This window comes from Cynocephalus volans, chromosome 7 (assembly GCF_027409185.1).
Source record: "Cynocephalus volans isolate mCynVol1 chromosome 7, mCynVol1.pri, whole genome shotgun sequence".
In the NCBI taxonomy this organism is placed as follows: Eukaryota; Metazoa; Chordata; class Mammalia; order Dermoptera; family Cynocephalidae; genus Cynocephalus; species Cynocephalus volans.
Window position 1 is genome coordinate 77855783 of NC_084466.1, and position 22228 is coordinate 77878010.

Below are 22228 nucleotides of genomic sequence, written 5' to 3' on the forward strand. Positions count from 1 at the left end.
TTCATAAAAATTGTGTATATTTAATGTGTACCACATGATGTTTTGATATATGTATAAGTAGTGAATTATTACTGCAGTTAAGCAATTAACACCATTTCCTCACATTTACCTTTTTTGTGTGTGTGATGAGAGCACTTGAAATCTACTCTCTTAGCAAATTTCCAGTATACCATACAGTATTATAAACTATAGTCATCATGCTGTACGTTAGATCTTTAGACTTATTCATCCTACTTAATTGTGGCCTTATGCTGTTTGACCACCATCTCCCCTTTTCCTCTACTTTTTGCCTCTGGACCAGTATTCTACTCTGCTTCTATGTATTTGACTTTTTAAGATTCCACATATAAGTGAGATCGTGCAGTATTTTTTTATCTGGCCTATTTCACTTAGCATAAAGCCCTCCAATTTCATCCGTGTTATTGCAAATGACATGATCTCCTTTTTAAAGGCTGAATAATATTCCATTGCATATGTATACCACAATTTCTTTATTCATTCACCTGTTGATGGATGCTTAGATTGTTTCCATAGCTTGGCTATTGTGAATTATGCTGCAATGAACAGGGAAATGCAGATATCTCTTCAAGATATGGATTTCATTTCCTTTGTATATGCACGCAGCAGTGGGATTGCTAGATCATATGGTAGTTCTAGTTTTAATTTTTTGAGGAACCTCTCCTTACTGTTTTCCATAATGTGCATACCAGTTTACATTTCCAACAGCGTTGTATAAAGGATCTCTAAAATGGTCGCTAGAGGAATAAATAAATGAATTGCTAATTAAAGCATGTTTGTGAATGTCAGAAATAAAAAACAGCTTTGGAAAAAAGATTCAGGAATACTGAATTGAAGAAGTAGGGAAAAACAATTAGGAGTCAGGTGGTAATCAGATCTCTCTGTAGATAGGTAGATCGTCCCTCCAATTAAGGTAATAGGTGGCAGCTTCCATTAGAATCTGAAATAAATGGAGAAACCCGGGATAAATCTGAACCAACTTGATCAGGAGAAAGAAAGGGTGGGTGAAAGTGGAAGGCAATAAAAGGACACAAACAAACTAAACTAGGATATTGGGCTGGGCCTGAGCACATGTGGGCAGATGGAACGCTTTGTCGGTGTTCCCTGTGGCTTGTACCAGGGATATGGGACCACCCTGCCTTTGGGCCAGACTGGACTTCCAGGGCACCAACAGCCTGACTGGTGGCAAAACATGGGCCCTTCCACCTTCCTGGCCAGGCCAGTGCTGGTCGTTCCCTCCAATGCCTCTGGCTACTGCATGAACCCTTCCAAGAGGGCACAGCTTCAGTCCATTCTTGCCCAGATGAACCCCAACATGAACCTGCGGCTGTGCAAGGCCAACACCAAGGAGGTGGGAGTGCAGGTGAGCCTGCGGGTGGACAAGTCTGTGCAGTGCTCCCTGGGGCCTCCCATCCTGCACAGCCACTCGCCCTGGGACAGCACCAGCCACGGGGAGCCCCCACCAGCATGGGGAGTCTATTCACCCGTGATCGGCCGCAGGGGTTTGGTGCAACTGCGGCTACAGAAGGATGAGGAAGATGGGGAGGGCAAGGCGCTTTCGAGCCCTGCTGAGGCCGGCCAGCAGCGGCCACCAAAAACAAAGTCAGAAGATGACAGGCAGGAGGAACTCGGACAGCCTGATGAGTTAGGGGAAGAAGATGATGTGCGTCCTCGAGAAAGAAAGAGCAAGCAGGTACACAGAGACACAGCCTCCAACTGGCTCCATAAGCCCAACTTCCAGGTGCACTTTCTCTTCCCTCTTCTTAGCCCTCTGCCAGTCCCACTTTCTCTCTTCTTTCCCATTTCTAGGGCAATAACAGCAAATTTCCTCTTGCTTCCTCCCTTTATTTGGTGAAGGAGAGGGAATCCTGAAAACATGTGTTTTAAGTGGCCTGTATTTTTTCTAAGTTTTTGGCAAGTTACGGTGCCAACCCTAACTAAGCCTGTGAAAGCCGAAAATTCTGGCAACCATTGCTTTTATGAATGACGAGACAAAGAAGGGCTTCCAGTCTGTGAAATATGAAGTCAGATCTTCGTTTTGGGGAGATTGTGCTGGTGGCATTGTGCAAAATGGATTGGAAAAGTATGAAAGATAGCAGCAAGAAGAATCCCAGAGTAATCCTTAGAGATGAGAAGCTAAATTAATGTAGTAGAATTGAGAATAGATATGTAAGGTTAAAGAGGTAAATTTTTTTTCTTACATAAAGCCATAAGGAAAGAAGGAACTAGCTGTTTTCTTCAACATGGTGAAAGACTTTCCCCCCTTATTTTCAGCTTTTGGAACGAAAATATGGTTATTTTCACTGCAGAGATTGTAACACCAGATGGGAGAGTGCCTATGTGTGGTGCATTTCCGGAACTAATAAGGTAAGTAAAAGTGAGAGGACATGAGAGAAGACTGGGGTGGGTGCAGGTGTTAGATGGAGAAGTCTGTTTCCTCACAGAGCATGACTGTCATAAGGCTGTGTCATTCATCTTGGCATCCTTGGTGCCAGGCATGCAATAAGTGCTTAGTGAATGTTCGATGGCCCTGCATCAGACTGCCCACCTGAGTTCCTGGACAACTACCTGGCATTATATTTGATTTGGTAGTTCTGTAGGACAAAATATCGGGTTTTTTACATAAACTTCTCTCCTTGCCTACATTGGGACTTTCTGTAAACATATTTTAGTTGGTATATTTTGAACAGGTTTGGGCCTTAGCGCTAGGAAATTTCCCTTGTTTGTCCACGAGGTGGGGCAATAAGAAAAATAATTTATTGCAAAGGTTAGCCTGTAAGAGAGTGACTTAGGTTAAGCCTAACTTCTTTTCTCTCCTAATTTGAGTTAAATGTCAACATATTAGGATTGGGAAAGACTTTACATTCAATTCTGTGTTTCTAGATTTTCATGAATGACCATAGGCTCTGGTCATAGTGGGCCCTCATTTCAGAATGAGAATGGGGTCTGTGGCTGAGCAGCTTCTGTCTCCTTCCAGTTGGCCTGTGCACTTCATTTTGCAACAGTCTACATGGGGCCTACTTCAATAACTTCTAAAAGCATTTGAGTTTGAGTCTCCTGTACTGTTGCATGTTTGGATGCTGCCTTTCTAACTGGTGGACTGCGAAGGAAGAGGATAAAAGGGAATGCTGAGATCTGACGGAAAATGTGCCTTTTCAGAGTAGCCACTTACTAGATCCAGGAGGTGAATAGATTTTTAACCTGTTAAAAATTATTTCCCTTCTCTTGCCAGAAGAAAAACAATGAGTTTAATTCAAACATTCCTAGGCACTAGCATACAAAGAACAAGACATGGAACTTGTTTTTCTGGTGGGTACTATAGAGATTACAAGAAGACTCCTTGATTTATCAAAGTCTAGGTAAATTGTTAATCTTGCCTCTCCCTAACAGTGCAATGACTCAAACTTATTCTGATGGGAGTGATGCAGACCAAATACAATTTGTGATATTAGCAATGGCACCTATGGCATGGAAGTGGTCCAGAAATAATGCAGGTGGGAGATGCTTAGCTCTGTCAGTGACTAACCCTGTCTGTGGAAAGGCATCATGATGTCCAAGTAGGATTTTGAAGGATAAATAGGAGTTCACCAAGTAAGGCAGGGAGAAAACCACAGTAAAATACACAAAGCTTAGAAAGCACATGGTATTGATGGTAACCAGAAGTAACTTAAAGTTCAAGTGGAGAAATACTGAAAAATGAATCACGTAAGGGTTAATAGACCAGGACAAAAGGAGACCAGCTCACACAGTGAGTAAAATTATTTTAACAGCTACTTCCCATTGAGTACTTACTACAGTACTTTATATACGTTATTGGGTAGTTATCAGTACTACAGGAAAAAGTCAGTAACATTATCCCAATTTCATAGGTAAGAAAAAGTAGGTTAAAAGTAAGAAAAAGTGACTGATTGCACTAGTAGAGCTTAAAAACTCAAGGGTAGAGGTGGGGTGAAAGCAAGGTACAAGGTGAGGAAATGGATTACTTAAATTAGAACTGGGAGCCGAGGGAGGGAGTGTGTGTGTGTGTGTGTGTGTGTGTGTGGGTGTGTGTAAGCTTTTATAAAAGGCAAATTTCTCTTTAGGTTTACTTCAAACAACTCTGTTGCAAATGCCAAAAGTGTTTTAACCCTTACCGAGTAGAAGCAATCCAATGTCAGGTAAGCATATAGAACACTTCCATTGTGTCTTATGTTTCTGTTCTTAAACATGAAACCTCTGTGGCAAAATGTTGGGATTTGATAGAATTGGATCTTGGTATGGGAGTGTTAGGTTTTCCATATGTTTCAAGTTTTATGATTATGTATTTTAGAAAATGAAATGAAAGCACAAATTCTAGTTCTTTTTTGGGGGGAAGAAGGATTATTCACTATTTTAAGTTGCTTTATGTGGTGTGTTTGTATATGGTGTATGTGTGTTTTTCTTCAGAGGCATCTCGTGTACAGTTAGAATGTAGTAATTTAATAGATAACCATTACTAAACTTTTACTATGTGCCAAACTTTGGGCTAAGTGCTTTAAATGTTACCTCTGTAATCTAAACTTTTTGATAGGTGTTATCATCATTTTATAGATCAGAAAGCTAAGTTCAATAAGATAACATGCCCAAGGTTAGACCGACAGTAAATATTATAGCTATGATTGGATTTCGTGGTGTCTCCAGTGTTTAGAAAGTCACATAACTAGATGAGCTCTTAACTTCCTATTAAGTTCTCTTGAGTTTGGGGGGGCAGGTGGTGGTGGGGAGATCTAAAATAGCTTGAAGGAAACCTGTCTCTAAAAGTTTCAGAAAAGTGTGACATAGTTGATTTCAATAATCAATAGGATTTTTTTTTTTTTTTTTGTCTTTTTCGTGACCGGCACTCAGCCAGTGAGTGCACCGGCCATTCCTATATAGGATCCCCCCCCACCCATCCGAACCCGCAGCGGGAGTGTCGCCGCGCTCGAGCGCCACACTCACCCGAGTGCACCATGGGCTCAGCCCTCAATAGGATTTTTTAAAACCTAAATCCTTTTCCTATCATTAGTAGAAATATTTTTAAAACTACTTTATAAATGATTTATTCTCAGATTTTCCAGTCTGACATTCTTATTAGTCTGCTTATGTTTAATATAACTACTGATTAAATTGGGTTTAAATATATCTTCTATTTTTCTAAATTTTTCTTCTTGTGTTCATTTGAATTTTTTTTTTTAAAGAAAAAAAATTATTTCACTTTCTCCTCTATCTTGGTTGTTATTCTTTCTTTAATGTTTTTCTGATGGGTACTATAGAGATTACAATAAGACTCCTTGATTTATCAAAGCCTAGGTAAATTGTTAATCTTACCTCTCCCTGACAATGCAATGACTTTAGAAATTCTGACTCCATATCACTTCATCTTAATTTATATGCTGCTGTTCTTGTATATTTTAATTTTACCCATATTTTAAACTTTACAAGATATTATTATTTTCTACATTTTATTCATTTAGCTTTAGCTACATATAATGGTACATCAAAAAGTTCATGGAAAGATTAGTATTTTTTAAATTTAACATATAAGATGGATTTATTTTTATTTTGTGGCAGCTGGCCAGTATGGGGATCCTAATATCTTTTAATTCTGTTTTTCTATGAACTTTTTGAAGTACCCTCGTATTTCTATTTATTTATCCTTTCTGTTGTACTTAAGCCTTTTTGTATCTGGGATCACCTTCCTTTTACCTGAAGAACACACTTTAATATATTCTGTGGTACAGGTCTGAAGATGGCAAATTCTATTTTATCTGGATCCTTTTTTTTTTGGCGGGGGGGGGGGGTTGGCCAGTACAGGGTTCAAACCCTGGACGTTGGTGTTATCAGCACGACACTCTAACCAGCCGAGCTAACTGGCCAACCCTGGATATGTTAAGAGATTTTCGATGGGTATAGAATTTTGAGGTTGGCAGTAGTAGTTGTTTTGCTCTTTAAGGATCTAACTTTCATTGTTTCTGTGAAGTGGGCTGTTAGTCTAATCGTACATCCTTTGATGCAATCTCTTCCCCCACCCCCTTCTTAAATCTACTTGCTTTTAAGATATTTCTCTGTGCTTTGGTTTTCAGCCGCCTTATAATTTGTCTAGTTCTGGTTTCTTTATGAGGGTATTTCAAAAAGTTCATGGTAAGAATTGTATTATCTTTCAGTTCTATTTTTCAACGAACTTTTTGAAGAACCCTCGTATTTATCCTGCTTGGGGTTCATAGTGTTTCATGAATTTGTAGCTTAAAGATGTTCATGATGTTTGGAAAATTACCAACCATTATCTTTTCAAATATTAATTCTGTTCCCATTCTCTGTCTCTTTCAACTACTCCTATTAGAACTTTTTACCACATTCCTTTATGTCTCTTATGCCCTTTTCTATATTTTCCATGCTTTTGTCTCTCCTTGGTTCAGGTTGGGTATCATCTACTAAACTATCTTCCGTTTCTATTTTTCATCTTGGCTCTTAACAATCTGCTATTAAACCCATCCATTGAGTCACTGTTATTTTTCTTTTCTAGAATCTTTCTTTTTTTTTTTTTTTTAAATATACTTTCTTATGTAATACTTATTTTTATTTATTTATTTATTTTTTTGTCTTTTTCGTGACCGGCACTCAGCCAGTGAGTGCACTGGCCATTCCCATATAGGATCCGAACCCGCGGCGGGAGCTTCTCTGCGCTCCCAGCGCAGCACTCTCCCGAGTGCGCCACGGGCTCGGCCCAGAATCTTTCTTTTTCTTTAAAAAAAAAAAAAAAAACTTTCAGTTCCTGCTGGAAATAATAGTCTTATTTTCTTGAACATGAAAGTGCCCCTTTGTAACTCCAAGGTCAAGGGTTTGGATCCCTGTCCTCACCATCCACCAAAGATAAATAAATAACCAAGAGACAGAATATCATACTTGGAAAACCAAGAGGATACCAACAGACCCACAGGGGATTAAGTTAATGAAGTTATCTGACACAGATTTTAAAATGAGTGGTAGATGTCATACCTTAAAAAGTCTTATGAAGGAAATTGGCCCCAAATATCAGGCTTACCTTTATTTCTGGGTTTTCTCCTCTAATACTTTCATAATTCTCCAGTGCCTTTAAGCAATTATTTATTTTTAGCTCAGATATTCTAGTTGTCTGGGAGCCTTGGTCAGAATTACCTACTCTACCATTGCCAGAAGCAGACATCTACCCTTAGAGTAAATCTTTATCTAGCCTTTTCTTCCTTGTAAAGATATTGTGAGAATTAAATGAATTAATCTACATAAAGTTTTTAGAACAGTGCTAGGCATATAGTAAACACCTTGAGTACTAACTATTAAGGTTTTTATTTTAGTTTTTTTATTGAAACATAATGTATATTTGTGTGGTACAGAGTTGAATATCAATACATTTATTCAATGTGTGATCAAATCAAGGTAATTAGTACATTCATCATTACAAAATTCAATCATTTCTTTGTGACAAGGACGTTTGGTCTCCGCTCTTCTAGCTATTTCATAACATGCAGTAAATTATTAATTGGAGATGCCTAGCTTGACTATACACACATACAACTCATTTTTCCTACCTAGCTATTATGTGTCAGTAAGCCAACCTCTCACTAACCCCCCACCTCTACTAACCACAGTTCTTTCCACTGAAAGTTCAACTTACTCTCTCTCCCTCCCCCCTCCCTCCCCCGTCTCCCTCCCTGTCTCCCTCCCCCATCTCTCTCTCACTCTCTCCCCCGTCTCTCTCCCTCACTCCCCCTCCCTCCCCCTCTCTCTCACTCTCTCCCCTGTCTCTCTCCCTGACTCCCTCCCTCCCTCGTCTCTCTCCCTCCCTCCCTCGTCTCTCTCCCTCCCTCCCTCCCCTGTCTCTCCCTCCTTCCCTCCACATATCTCTCCCTCCCCCCTCCCTCCCTCCCCCATCTCCCTTCCTCCCTCCCCCACCATGTCCCACCACCAGCTCATTCTTCCCCTGTCCCCCTCCCTCCTCCTTTTCTTCTCTGTCCCTGTCCCTCCATCTCGCACTATGAGTAATAACATGTATTTCTCTTTCTGTGCTTGGCTTATTTCACTTAACATAATTTTCTCCAAGCTCATCCATGTTGCATTGTATGGCAGAACTTCATACTTTTTTATGCTGAGTAGTGTTCCATTTTGTATATATACCACATTTGTTTTATCCAATTATCCATCGATGGACATTTAGGTTGGTTCCATGCCTTGGCTATTGTGAAGAGCTGTGGTAAACATGGGAGTGCAGGTATCTCTTTGACATGATGATTTCCATTCCTTTGGGTATATACCCAGCATTGGGATTGCTGGATTGCATGGCAGCTCTATCTGTTTGACAAACCTCCATACTGTTTTGCATAATGGCTGTACTAATTTACAGTCCCACCATAGAATTTTCTTATAAGGAGGCATACGCCTCAATGGGAGCGTGGAGGATATGGATATAGTACACAAAAGTGTATAGTATGTTTGGTAAATCATATTTAGGACTCCTATTTGGAAAATTCCTGCTTTGACAATATAAAAAAGTAAATCTTGACTTATTTTGGATGGCTATGGGACATATGTAGAAAATAGAGCAATGATTATCAATGGCAAAGATTGGCAAGTTTGGAAGGGTGAACCAGGGCAGTATACCAGTCTCCATAGGGTGTAATTTTTTATGTGTTGGAAGACAAAATGGGGTAATGGTTCAAAGGCTCTATTTTAAATCCTAGTAAAGATTAGGCATGTCTGGCAAGAAAAGGAAATTTAACATCCTCTAGAATACCTCTCCCTCCCAAGTTGTCACAACCCAAAATATCTCCAGACTTTGCCAAATTTCCCTTGGGGGATAAAATCACCCCTGTTGAGAACAACTGCTTTAGTACTTTTAAAATGTTCCCATTTAGATAATCAAATTACTTAATTCCCACCAACTGCCCCTCACCCCCTCCTGGCTACAAATGTAAAATCCTATGCAGTGAAGACACTCTACAGAACTCTCTAACTTGTGAAATTTTTATTATATTGTCTTGATTGATCACAGAAGATGTTTAAGAGAATATTGCTGAGCCATTCGTCTTGGGGGGGAAAATGTATGGCATTTAACAGGGTACAGGTGGTTTTGTACAACTTGGTCTTGAGCTTCTCATAGGACTCAAAGGAAGATAAAGATATTAGGGGTAATAGGGAGAAATATTTGGATTTGAATATTACATTGGAAACTAATTTGATCATTCAGTGTCCAAACTTTTTTGTTTTCTAAAGACCTGTTCAAAGTTTTGTTGTTCCTGTCCTCAAAAGAAAAGACACATTGATCTCAGGAGGCCTCATCGACAGGAACTGTGTGGTCGCTGCAAAGACAAGAGATTCTCCTGTGGTAATATTTACAGCTTTAAATACATCATGTGACAGGCAGTGGCTTGTGCAGGACACCTGAGCTCTTCTTGTAACATATTGTGCTGTCTTCCTTTTTTGTAACTTGGCTCTGATCCGGCATTGGAAAATGGACTAGGCTTTTGTACTTTTTGTAGGTTGTATGACAGTGGTACAATGTGAATGGAATAAAATAAATGCATATGAACTAGACCTTGGAGGCACACTAACTGGTGATCTTGGGGTGAAAAATCAATATAGCATTGAGAAACATTAGATACTGTCCCTTATGTGAAGGGAACAATGAAGAGGAAAAAGTCATTAATAAGCTTTTGTAAGCTATGCTTTCTGAGGACTGGGAATATAGAGACAGTCAAGAGGCAAGGCCCTTGCTGTCAAGTATACATACTTACAGTAAATGCTGAGACAACACTTAGCATGTGCCAGGTATTGTTGTAACTCATCTCAGCAGCCATGTTAAGTGGGATCTGTTACACCCCTTTTTGTAGATGAGATTGAGACTCAGAGGTTATAGGGTAGATCCAGGATTTGAACCCAGGTAGACTAGGACTTGCTCCATGTTTTTAACTGCTCCATTTATATTTCCTCTCAAATTCAGGTTGTGATGAGTGCCAGGAAAGGTGCTAAGAGCAACTCTTCTAGACGGGATGGCTGGGAAGAAGTAACACAAGAAGTGAGACCTGCAGGATGAGGGGAGTTCGGGGAAGATGGTTTTGATCGAAGGGAACAGCAAGAGCAAAGGCCCTTAGGGGTGGGGCACGCACTTGGCATGTTTCAGGAATAGGAGCCCCTGAGGATAGTGTGGGGCTGAAGAAGACAGGGCTTGGGACCAAAGTGTCTTAAGGCCATGGTCAAGTATATGGTAGTCCATGAAGGGGTCTCAACAGGGCAGTGACATCAGATAGTTACTTAAAAAGTGCACTTCCTGCTGTGAGGGAAGACTAGGTAGAGTGGAAGGAGGGATACCAGTTAGTTGGTTAATGAATATATGAACAAAATAATGCCTTGGACAAGGGTGGTGGCCGTGGAGATGGAGAGAAGTCCATGGACTCAAGATAATGCTTGGAAATGTACAGGACTGGCAGGGGGTGATGGAGGAAATGAACGATGACTCCTAGATTTCTGCTTTGAGCTATGGGGTGAGTGGTATTAGCAGGTATGTTAGGAAGCATGTTCTGGAGCCAGATTACCTAACTTCACATCCTAGGTGCAGTACTTAGGCGATGCATAATTGTGGGCAAGTTACTTTCCCTGTCTGTTTTTCCATCTGTAAAATGGGGATGATGATAGTTTCTATCTCTTGGTGATGGTGTGAGGACTAAATGAACTGATGATTGTCGAGCACTTAAAATAGTACCTGTCACTTTATAAGGGCTGAATCAATTTAGCTGTCCTGTTTTGGTGGGGCCATTCAGTGAGATGGGGGATGGTTTCTGTTTTGAATGCACTAAGTCTGAAATATCTGAGACATCCAAATGGAGATGTCATGTAGGCTATTAAGGTATATGAATTTGGACTTTAGGAGAGAAGTCAGGGCTAGAGAAGACTTGGGGATTAAAACAAACAAAACCAAATATTTAGAGCCATGGGTGTGGATGGGATAACCTAGGAGGAGAATATGGCACAGGGTCCCAGGAGTCATCTGGTGAGCTTGTTAGGTGAAGATTCTGATTCAGTAGGTCTGGGGTCTGAGACTTTGCAAATCTAACAGTCTCCCAGATGCTACCAATGCCACTGGTTCCCCAGACTACACTTTGAGTAGCAAGAACTTAGAGGTTAGATAAAAGAGGTCAAGAGGGATAAGAAGAGCATGGCATCATGAAAGTGAGAATAAAGCGGTATTTCAAGAAGGAGGGAGTGGTTGTTCGAGTAAAATCCTATGGAGAGATCGAGAAAGAAGAAAACGGTCATGGCAGTTGGGCCTGGCAACATGTAGGTGACTGATCTTAAAGAGAGGTTCCAATGAGAAGTAGGGATGGAAGCTAAGGTTAAAGTCAAGACAGTGAATAGAAGTGATACTTCCTAGGGCTGGCTGGTTAGCTTGGTTACAGTGTGGTGCTGATAACATCAAAGTCAAGGGTTCAGATCCCCATACTGGCCAGCTGCCCAAAAACAGCACTTTCTAGAGGCTCTGCTGGTAGAAAGCAGAGAAACTAGTAATAATTAGAAGGGCATTTAGGGGAAAGGGAGGCACTGAGTATGTAGGCATATTGACAGGGATCACTCAGAAGCTGATAGCACAGCTGAGAGAGGGAATGCCCACAGGAGCAAAGCCCTTGAGAAGGAGGGAGAGAGATGGTGTCCAGAGCACAAGTGATTACTGTAATTAGCCCTTAACAGGAGCAGTGATACTCCTTTTATTGTGGAAAGGAACACCTAGAAGATAGAGCTAGTTAGGTAAAGATGGTTTTATAGATTTGGTGGTAAAGACAAGACTGGCTTGTTTTGTTTACTCAATGAATTATGAAGCAAAGTTATCAGCTGAGATGGGTAGGAAGCTGAGGAGGGAGAGCAAAGTTTGAAATAATTATCTCACGTGTGGGGAAATTGAAATGATCAGGGAGGCGTAGTTGTATTATAGGATTGTCTGATGGTGTTGAGAGCTCATCTTGAGATGCGGGGCCCTGAGACTTGCTGGTGCTAGTGGCACACTTGGATGCAGCTGCATTCTAGTAACATCACACTTCAGTGCTTCTGGTGCAGGTGTGGAAAGGGTAGAACTTAGGTTCAACCAAGCTTGTGGTTTAACCAGCTGAGTAAGACAGAGGGGTAAGGCGTCTCTTGTGAATGTCAGCAGGAGAGTGATTATAATGGTCCATGGAATTTAAACTTGAGCAGACGAGAAGTGGAGGGAGACAGGTGAGGTCCACAGATTGTTATTTATGCTAGAATTGTTAGCGAGGGTAGGGGGTGGAGTAAAGAGGAACTGGAGGAATTTGAGTGAGGTGCTTTAAAGTGAGATTCTAGAGCCAGTATACTTACTGCTAAGTATAAGGTTTTGGTATAGCCATAAAATTGGGTAGCTAAGATGCAGCACATCGAAGATTGCTGGAGGTAAGAATGTTAAGACTGAGAGGAAAAGATTTTGTATGGGTTATCTATGAGGATGTTGAAGTCTTGGAAATGTCAGAAGTTGGGGTGAAGATGAGTGAGAAAGAAGCTGTAGCCTATTCAATGGATAAGGGGGAGTGAGTAGGAGGGCTTTAGATAGTTCTCAACCACGGCTGCAATTTAAAATCATCCGAGGAGCTTTATAAATTAGTCATGGCAGGGCTCTACCCTCAGGGTTTGATTTAAGGGATCCAGGGTGGGGCCTGGGCCTCAGAATTTTTAAAAAAGCTCTCCTGATAATTCTAAGACAGCCAAGGATCACAATTACTCCTGTGGATGACGGAGATGGGGTTGGGAAGGGAGGATGGCTGGTACAGCTGGGTGGCATGAATTCTGAAGTCTCCAGGGTTTCCGAAATAGAAATGAGGTGAGAAGGGTTGAAAATAGTAAGGAGCAAGAGGAATTTTCTCCTTCTCCTGGCCTAGGAACTCATGGACGTTCTTGGCAGGTGGCTTACGTTCCTGGAAACCGAAATTTGCATACAATATTGGAGCAAGAATTTGCTGTTAAAAGCAGAGTCTGGGCTAGAAGAGATGGTGACAGAGGGAAGCATCTACCAGGAAAGTCATCTGTAAATGGACTGCAGGGGATTCTAGCCATTCTTTTCCTGTGACCTCAAATACAAAGCAAAGTAACAGCAACAACAAATCAATGACAGACTTGGTAGAATCACTGCACAAACAGCCTGCGTGGAAAAATGATCTGGGGTTTGCTTTAGAGAAAAGAGCACTATGCCCTACAGTATGTTTCTCCTAGTTCAATGTCTTTCTAAATGGAGTGGTTATTAAAATGCTGAGTTGGGGGCATCCTGCTCCAGATTTACCAAATTGGTCTCCAGAAGAGTCAACCTAAGGGAATCTGCATTTTTGATAAGCACCTTGGGTGATTCCTAGCTTTGAGAACCACTAAAGTGGTATTTCATGCTTGACAGTAGATTAGAAGCACCTGGGGAACTTTAAAGAGTACTGGAGTTTGAGCACAGCCTGAGACCATTTAAGTCAATCTCTGGAGTGGTGCCTAGGTATGGGTGTTTTAAGTTCTCTTCATGATTTAATATGTAGTCAAGGCTTCAAACTCATTGCCTACAGTCTGATTCCAATAAGAGATTTCAACTGGCCAAGACGGGCAAATATCCTATTTTTTCCTCAGGGGGCTTTAAATACCATGTATCTGTTCTCTCTACAACAGACTCACATATCTACCTGTTCATGCACCATCTTGCCTTGAATGTCTAAAAGCCATCTCAAAATTAACATTAACATTGAGATGTTAACAGATATTAACAATGTTCACAAACTTAACAGTATTTAAAATTAAAGTGATTTCTACCTCCCAAACATGCGCTTCTTCATCTCAGCAAATGGCAACTCCATTCTTCCAGTTATTTGGGCCATTCTTTGGAGTCTCTCACATTCCATGTGTCATCAGCAAGTCCTGTCAGTTCTACCTCTGAAATATTTCTGGAACACGCTCGCTTGTGATCACATCCATTGCTACTACCCTAGTCCAAGCCAGCATCCTCCATTGACGGCACTGTTGCAACAGCCTTCTACCTGGTCTTCCTGCTTCAACTTCTTTCCTATGTTCTATACTGCACACAGCAGCCCGAATGATCCTTTTTAAAAACTTTTATTGTGATAAAATATACATAACATGAAACTTACCATTTTTAGGTACACAACTCAGTGCTCAGTGGCATTAAATACATAATGTTATATAACCATCGCTACTGACTATTTCCAGAACTTTTTCATCATCCCAGAGTGATCCCTTTAAAACATAGGTCAAAGCACGTCACTCTTTGTATCTCGCTCAGTGAAGGACCAAGTCCTTCCTGTGGCCCCAGAGCCCTTCTGCTGTCCTCTCAACACTCATCTCCCCACTCATCTCACCCTGGTCACCGACAAAGTCCTCCTGCTTTAGGACCTTCACACTTGTTTTTCCCTTTGCAGGAATGCTCTTTCCCCCAGATACTCTTGTTGTATCCTCATCTCATTCAGGTCTCTGCTCGGATATCCTCTTGTTAGAAAGGCTTTCTCTGATACCCTTTCTTTTTTTTTTTTTTTTTTTTTTTGTAGTTTTTTCGTGACCAGCACTCAGCCAGTGAGTGCACCGGTCAGTCCTATATAGGATCCGAACCCGCGGCGGGAGGGTCGCCGCGCTCCCAGCGCAGCACTCTACCAGGTGCGCCACAGGCTCGGCCCACTGATACCCTTTCTAAAGTAGCACCACACCCCAGTTATTCTCTAGCCCCACTGTGTTCTTCATGGCACTTATCCCCTAACATAGACAAGTGCATCTTCTCCACTAAAATGTCTGAGCTCTGTGAGAACAGGGACTGCATCTGTCCTAACTGCAGTATCCTCAAACAAGTGCCTTCCCAGAGTGGGTGTGCAATAAATACTGGCTGAATGAAGAAGATAGCTCAGCTCGTGACAGGTATTTAAATATCACTCGACCCAAAGTAAATTCATTAAACTTTCAAAAACAGCTTTATTGAGGTATACTTAACATACTATAAAACTAACCCATGGACACTAGTTTTATGTTGTTCAGGCAGGTATTTGGAAGCAGAGGTAAGATATCAGTGTAAGCAGCCTGGAGGTACCCTGTTCTTTCTAGAAATCTACAATTTACTGAGAAGATTATTTGTTAGGGCTTGGAACCAGAAGAGCCTTAAGACCTGACTCTGTGTGCATGTGTGCTGTTGACAGTTACAAGCATCTTTATTTCACAGCTGCACCAACACATTTTCTTAATGTTCTCACCTATTGGTGGGAATAAGATATTCATATGCCTCCAAAACGTATGGTGTTTTTTCTAAAACACTGTGCTTGAAGACTATAATCAAGTTATGTCTAAGTTACAGAGCACCTATCTGGATTGCTTTATTATGCTGGTAGATAAAAAGCATTTCATGTTTTGACACTAGAAAGCACTGAGATATGAGGAGGCATTTTTCTCTCTATCACTGAAGCACCTGTTGGATAGCTACCTGCTCCTTTGGTACCTCTACTCCTCTGTATCCCCGGGGAAGGCAGTGAAAATTAATGCTTCAGTTACAGACACACAGCATGACAGCTAAGGAGATTTGACTGGTGGATCTAAAGTTATTGCTAGGCTTTTCTATGATTTTTCCCGTTCCCTCTCAAGGGAGAGGAGGTGAAGAAATAGAGGGAAAGTAGAAGAAAGCTTTCACATGAACAGATCTGCTTTTTAAAATAAAAAGGACAAACTCTACTACATCCTATGACTATAGTCTAATCTGCCAGATTACAATGTGTTGTTGAAACCCTTTTTTAAAAGAGTAAACCAAGAGACTGGCTGGTTAGCTCAGTTGCTTAGTGTGGCGTTATAACACGAAGTAAAGGGTTTGGATCCCCATAATGGCCAGCTATCAAAAAACAAAACAAAACAAAACAACCCATCATGATGGTTCTTTGCTAGGTAATAGGGCAGGGTAGAAAATTCAGTCACAACTAGACTCTTGAGAGTTTGCTGTTGTGGTTATCCACAGAAACCTGTATTTTGAGGTATTTTTCAGTGAGATCATGATTCAGTTGTTTTCCACAAATCATCTTTCAGGTTGAGAAAATAAATCATCAGAAAATATTTACAGCAATCTGGAAAATTATTAATCTGTTCTATCTATGGTAACTTAAAAAAATCCTGGGTCAGACTCCCTACTGTGGTGTACTCCTAGAAAATTACCACTAATGATTTAGTAGTTGTGTGCTAGTAAAACAAGTTATATTTGTTAGTCTAAGTAAAATGAGTAGGAAGACAGGATAAATTAGATTTTGTGTCTCTATGTCCCTGTTTGTCTAGTGGGGTAGAGAACAGATAGATGTTGGTGACAGATTTAAAACTCCTTTTTCCCGTTCATTATAGAATCTATTTCAAAATTTTAAGGATGACAACCTAATGATAGGTTATGGACAATAAGAGCCCTCACTTTTTTCTGATTTTTTTTTTTCTCTTTGGTTGATTACAAAGAACTGGTTGAAGGTCACAGTCTTTGTTTGGTGCCCACTTCCAAAGAGATTATACTTACCTCCAGTACCATAGGGCCATGCACCACACAACACCAATGGGTGCCAGTCACAGAACACTTGAGAATGGTCCCCTTTGGGCTGTCACTTTGGCACCCCACGTGCAAAACTGTAAATGTATGTCGAAGGCAAACATTTTCATTACCCAGAAATAAAATCCATGGTCAACATGTACTTGGTCTTTTTTTTTTTTTAGTCTAAAGAAAGTTCTGAACAGAATATCAATCAAGATTACATCACAAAAACTTTAAATGTATTTACAGAGTGAATAAGTTACATAGATAAACTTTGAATATGTTTCTGATGTGCAACAGGCTCACATGCACACATCTAACACTTGACAGCGTTAAGTTTAAGGAGCGAACTTAAGAATGGCCCTTTACATATATATTACAAATAAAATATGACACTTATTAAGAAACAAAGTGACAACTCATATTTTACCTTTATGATTCTACTCCCAGCTATCCAAATGGATAAAGTATGCATGCGTGACAAGTGAAAAGACTTAGAATTTATAATGTAAATAATTTTTCTCTACAAAACGGCGAAGTTAATTAAAAGTAACACTCATCCTTCTGCAGTATAAATATGCTCATAAAAGCACCCTTCTAATGAAAAGCAGCCAAGATCCTTAAAAAGAGTCTCTGGACCATTTTTGGTGCAAAGAGATCTAGGGCCTTCAGAAACAGTAGCCTAGCAATGTAAGAAAGTTACTTCCTAGCAGCTCGTTTAGATCAGTAATTGTATTCAAATTACAGTGTATATTAAATTGTAGTTCATTTAGTTCCCTTTTCACGTACACAGGCTGTCAGCTTTTGACCATCTTACAGTCTTCAGTGGCCAGCTTCATTCTGCCTGCCCCTTTCTCAGCCCACCAAAGAAAGGAAAAAAAGGAAAAAGGGAAAGAATGTACAAGTTTTAGAGTATAAAAAATTTTTTAGCGAAGAAAAACATTGCACTTTTGCCAATCTAAAATTGTTTCTAGAAAGGAAGGTATTGTTCAGTGTAGTCGGCTTTGGTATGCAATGGAAGTCACTTCAGTAGTGAGTTGCATTTGCTCAGTAAAATAACACATTTGTGCTACACAGCATGACGGATGGAGTCTGTCCCAGGATGTTCTATGCTATCTTGGTTTTTATAGTATTGCTACATGTTGGAAGTTCTGCCATCCTCTTTAGAAAAAGTCCTGCAGGTAACAATAGGGAGAACAGTCTGACCAAGCCTTCTGAAGGCTGAGAAGACACTGAATGACATTGCCCCAGCATGGCAGCACTGCCAGCTTGGAACTGAGGGGGCATGGGGGGCTCCTGTCAGAGACTAGTGCCAGAAACACTGGAGTCTGGAAGAAAAGCCGTGAGGACTCGGTAACTCTGAGCCCTGCGAATCATGTCCCGGATCTCCATGTTCAGCTCCATCAGCTTGGTGCAGATTTCAGTTAGGCTCTGGTTAGATCCCACCAGTGCATAAGTACCTGTCTGTCCCAGAGTTTGGTGACGGAAATAAATATTCAGTAGTGTCTGGACCTCATCATCAGAACTGCTTCCAAAGATGTCATTGGGCCACAGACTTCTGTAGTCAAAAAAATAGCATAAATTAGAGGGACTACATAGTAGAGAGGTCTCATCTTCATTAGTATATTACTTAAAAAAAAAAAACAAACTTTTTGAGACACAGTTCTCATACCATATAATTCACCTATCTAAAGTATACTATTAAGTTTTAGTGTATTCAGAGTTGTGCAAAGATCACCATAATCAACTTTAGAACACTGAATATTATTTTTGATAAAAATTTCAAAAGTATGAGAATGGAATCTGATACTCTTAAAAATTTATCTTATTTCCTATGGCATTCTGGTTCCAATGAATATGAATACAATAAATAAAAGTAGGGGAAAGAGTCCAAAAAGGATACATTCAATTACAAGTTTTAAATTATACAGGTTTATACTTCAAAGTGCTTCAACATTTTAGGGATGACAAATGACCAGACCCAACTCTGGTACTTCAAACATGCAAGTTCTGAAGGCTGAGTGTTTCTGGTGTGGCAACAGTAAAGATCTGAAAAGAGATAGTATCTAGATAGTCCTTCTCTAGGGAGTTATAAAATAATGATTAGGTGTATATTTCCTATAACCAGCTCTAAAAGATAGCAGAGCTACCTGCATTCCCTGATTTGCCGTAGTGCTTTGCTGAGTTCGTTGTTCTTCAGGCACTCCAGCATGGACTGGATGGCTGCTTCGGTAGATGTGAAGGTCGGCTCGGCCCACGCTCCCTCTATGTAAAGAGGGTCGGCTGCAATGGCTGCAGTGGCCTCCTTCAGGTTTTTCTTGAGGTCGCTCAGTTCTCTGGACATATTTAGCAGCTGTTTAAAAAAAAAAACTATTTAGGTGCAGGCTAGATTTTATATCCCCAAAGAAAAGAAATTCGATTATATGGGTCTGGTTAGGCACAAACTTAATATCTTGGTAAATTAAAATAGGACAGAGGCCCCTGTGCTACATGAAATGTATAGGGGATTGTGGGTTGTATGCAAATACATTGCATGTCATCACATCAATGTTGATATAGTGTATCAACAGCTGGGATCCCTCCTCCTGTAAAAGGTTAAGACATCATTGCAAATGTTTTCCATTTAAGTAGAAAGGGCACAAATGTGGAGGTAAAATGCACAAGAGAACAGGCTGAGCAGTCAGGCAGATCTGGGTTCCACTGCCTACTCTGCAGTATGCTATGGGAACAGTCAAGTGAATAGATTTGTGTGCCTCAGTTTTCTCATTTGTGACACTGAAGACATTACCCACCAGACAGGGTTCTTTTAAAGATCAAATGAAACAAAATGCTTAGTGCAGTTTGGCACATACTTGCTCAATAAATGTAATTATGAACATGGACCTGGTCTTAACAATAAATTTTTCTCACTGTTCTGTGCCATGGGAAAAGTTTGAAGGCAAAATTTTGAGGAGGAATAATTTTAAAGTATTGTTGGTATTAATGCTACAGAGGTAAAAGATATTTTTCCTCCAAGTTACTGGAATCAAAATATGCAATGTTAAAAAAGTAAATCAAGAGAGACCTGGGCCAGCCCCGTGGCTCACTCGGGAGAGTGCGGCGCTGGTAGCGCCGAGGCCACGGGTTCGGATCCTGTATAGGGATGGCCGGTGCGCTCACTGGCTGAGTGTGGTACAGACGACACCATGCCGAGGGTTGCGATCCCCTTACCGGTCAAAAAGAAAAAAAAAAAAAAAAAAAAAGAACTTTTGTCACTTCTAAATGCCCCCCAAATATACTATGGAAGACAACCGTTTTGCAATTTGATCTCAAGAGCATTAAAAAAAATGACATAAAATCAAAGGGATTTTCCCTTGGTAATGCAAGTTGATGATACCCATTTCTGTTGGAAAGTTATTTATCCAACATTTTCACCTTTCCTCTTCATTTCCAGCTCACATATTGTACAAACTATAAAACTGAAGCCCTGAAGGACTATTTTTCTTCACCCAGATGGCTGTTCACTACAAGTGTCTACTCTAGACCTAGGTTTAAAATTTACTAACGTAATCTTTTAAAATAAGATATTAGAGTATCTTAACTTTGTATATGATTTTAAGTTTGAAGATGAATTTCTCAATTATTTTAAGCTTAGGTAAGTTTAAAATATTGTGTGAATATATATATATATACACACATACACACGATTTAAAACATACATAGTATTTAAATACTGTGTCCATATAGATACACAGTATTTAAAACTTACAGTATTTAAAACTTGCCTAGATTTAAAATAATTGAGAAATTCACTTTAAATCACTAGATTTAAAATAACTGTATATAATATACACATATGCACACACATACACACATGGTATGTAATGCATAATTTATTACTCTACAGTGAAACTCCAGCTGCTTTTTGAATCTGGAAAATGGCACATGAGTAGTCCTCTATTTCTTGAGCAAGGATGGACTCTGAGGATCCTGTAAATACTTACTTGCTTAGAAAAGTAACAAGAGTACATTTTACCATGACCACATGGCAAATAGCAGGTAACAAGTGTTTTCTCTTTCATCTGATAACTTATAATTCTATGGAAGAAAACTGGTTTGTGAAGAGCTCTTCATAAACAAAGAGGTCTGACTCAAATCTCCCTTGAAATTGGCATTTGAGGGGCTGGCTGGTTAGCTCAATTGATTAGAGTGCAGCCTTATAACACCAAGGTCATGGGTTCGGATCCCCATACTGGTCAGCCACCAAAAAATAAGAAATTGGCATTTGAAAGAATATTTAAATTATATAGTTTTCTTTTTCTTTTTTTCAATCTGAATAATAGAGATGGCAAAATGGTTATTATTCTCCATCTCTTCTGTGGCTCCTCCTCCTCTTCGCCCTCCTTAGACAGTCAGATTTCCCAGGCTCCATGCTTATCCTACTGCTCTTGGTGGGATGGTTTCATCGATTCCTGCCTGTTCACTACGACGACCAGCAGATCTGCACCTGTAGTTCAGATGTCTCTCTGACCTCAGTTCCTCGTGTCTAACCACCTGCAAGATGCCAGTGGTCGTTAAACCTGGTCCTGGTCCGAGAGGCAGACTCAGCCATTGACTAGCTGGCTGAAGGCTTGGCTGCCTGGATGTACAGTTGTTTCAGTCCTTCTTTTATATACTTTCTCAGCCGTGGCACCACGGGTTCATCTGAGATGGGACTTGAGTGTTAACTCTTCCCCACCCCCATCAGTTTCATTGATTTTTTTGCCTTCTTCCACTCTATATCTAGCACCTTTGTCCTCATTCAGACTCTCTTCTCCTGTCTGAACTACAAGGTTACTTCAAACAGTTCATGGAAGGATTGTATTATCTTTTACTTGTATTTTTTCATGAACTGTTGCTGAACCCTCATAGTTCAGTAGCCCTGCAACCAGTCTCTGCATCTCCAGTCTATTGTCATCCAATCAACCCTCCAAATGGCCATAAAGACCTTACTATCTACCCCAAGTGCAGCCTCTTCCATGATTCTTACCTCTCTCTTTTGCCTATTTCATCATTCCTTTTTGGTGTGCATTTTATATTCTAGTGATACTACATTTCTTGCAGTTCTTTCTCACCACCATGTTTGTGCCATGCAGTTTGTTTTTACTGGAATGCTGCTCTGTAGCTCCCACTTCGTCTGCCTAGTTCTGGCTCATCCTTTAAGATTCCACTCAGGTGTGATTTCCTCCAGAAAGCTTTCCCATGCCAACTTTTCCTCCTCCAGGAGAATGAGGCATTCATCTTCTAGGATTCCTTAATATCCAGTGCACATCACCATTATTTCACCTACAACATCCCATTTTGCCTCACTTGGAAGTAGTATGTTTAAGTTATTTTACTTTTTACATTTTAAAATATTAAACCATCTTGGTGCTAAGCAGGGCAGGGAAACTGAAGAGAACCAAGCACATCATATAAACATTTCCTTCTTACCTCAACGTAAGGGCAAGTATGAAAAGCTGAATGTAAAGAAGAAAAACCACAACACAAGGAGTTTTTTCAAATAAGGATGCCCAGAGCCAGGGCCAGGACCAAGATCAGGGTGATTCGAGTGAGTGGGACGTCTAGGGTGTAACTAACACGTACGGAGGTGCTTGCTCCCCACTTGCCTCACCTCATCCTGGCCCTGATCTGGAAAACCTT

The 22228-nt window shown here is 40.4% G+C and overlaps 2 protein-coding genes across 6 annotated transcripts in view; one reads left to right on the plus strand and one right to left on the minus strand.

Moving 5' to 3' along the window:
* The first annotated feature begins 1099 nt into the window (after positions 1-1099).
* On the plus strand, positions 1100-9405 carry ZAR1L (zygote arrest 1 like). Its single transcript, XM_063101685.1, has 4 exons — positions 1100-1759; positions 2293-2385; positions 4101-4175; positions 9262-9405. Exons 1-4 carry the CDS (start codon positions 1100-1102, stop codon positions 9403-9405), a joined length of 972 nt encoding a protein of 323 aa, XP_062957755.1.
* A 7385-nt stretch (positions 9406-16790) lies between these two features.
* FRY (FRY microtubule binding protein) overlaps positions 16791-22228 on the minus strand; it is a 216918-nt gene continuing 211480 nt past the window's right edge. For 4 of the 5 annotated variants that reach the window (XM_063101926.1, XM_063101924.1, XM_063101922.1 and 1 more), the window contains 2 exons: positions 18718-18920; positions 16791-18125 (listed from right to left, as the gene is read on the minus strand). In XM_063101926.1, the coding sequence (XP_062957996.1) occupies positions 17867-18125; positions 18718-18920 (462 nt within the window). In that variant the 3' untranslated portion in view covers positions 16791-17866. The remainder of the gene's footprint in view (positions 18126-18717; positions 18921-22228) is intronic. The other variant, XM_063101923.1, reaches the window with a different exon arrangement.

Coding starts and splice junctions, on each gene's coding strand:
- ZAR1L (XM_063101685.1), top strand. CDS start 1,100: ATGGAACGCTTTGTCGGTGTTCCCTGTGGCTTGTACCAGGGATATGGG. Junction 2,386..4,100: donor GCATTTCCGGAACTAATAAG/GTAAGTAAAAGT, acceptor ATTTCTCTTTAG/GTTTACTTCAAACAACTCTG. Junction 4,176..9,261: donor TAGAAGCAATCCAATGTCAG/GTAAGCATATAG, acceptor TGTTTTCTAAAG/ACCTGTTCAAAGTTTTGTTG.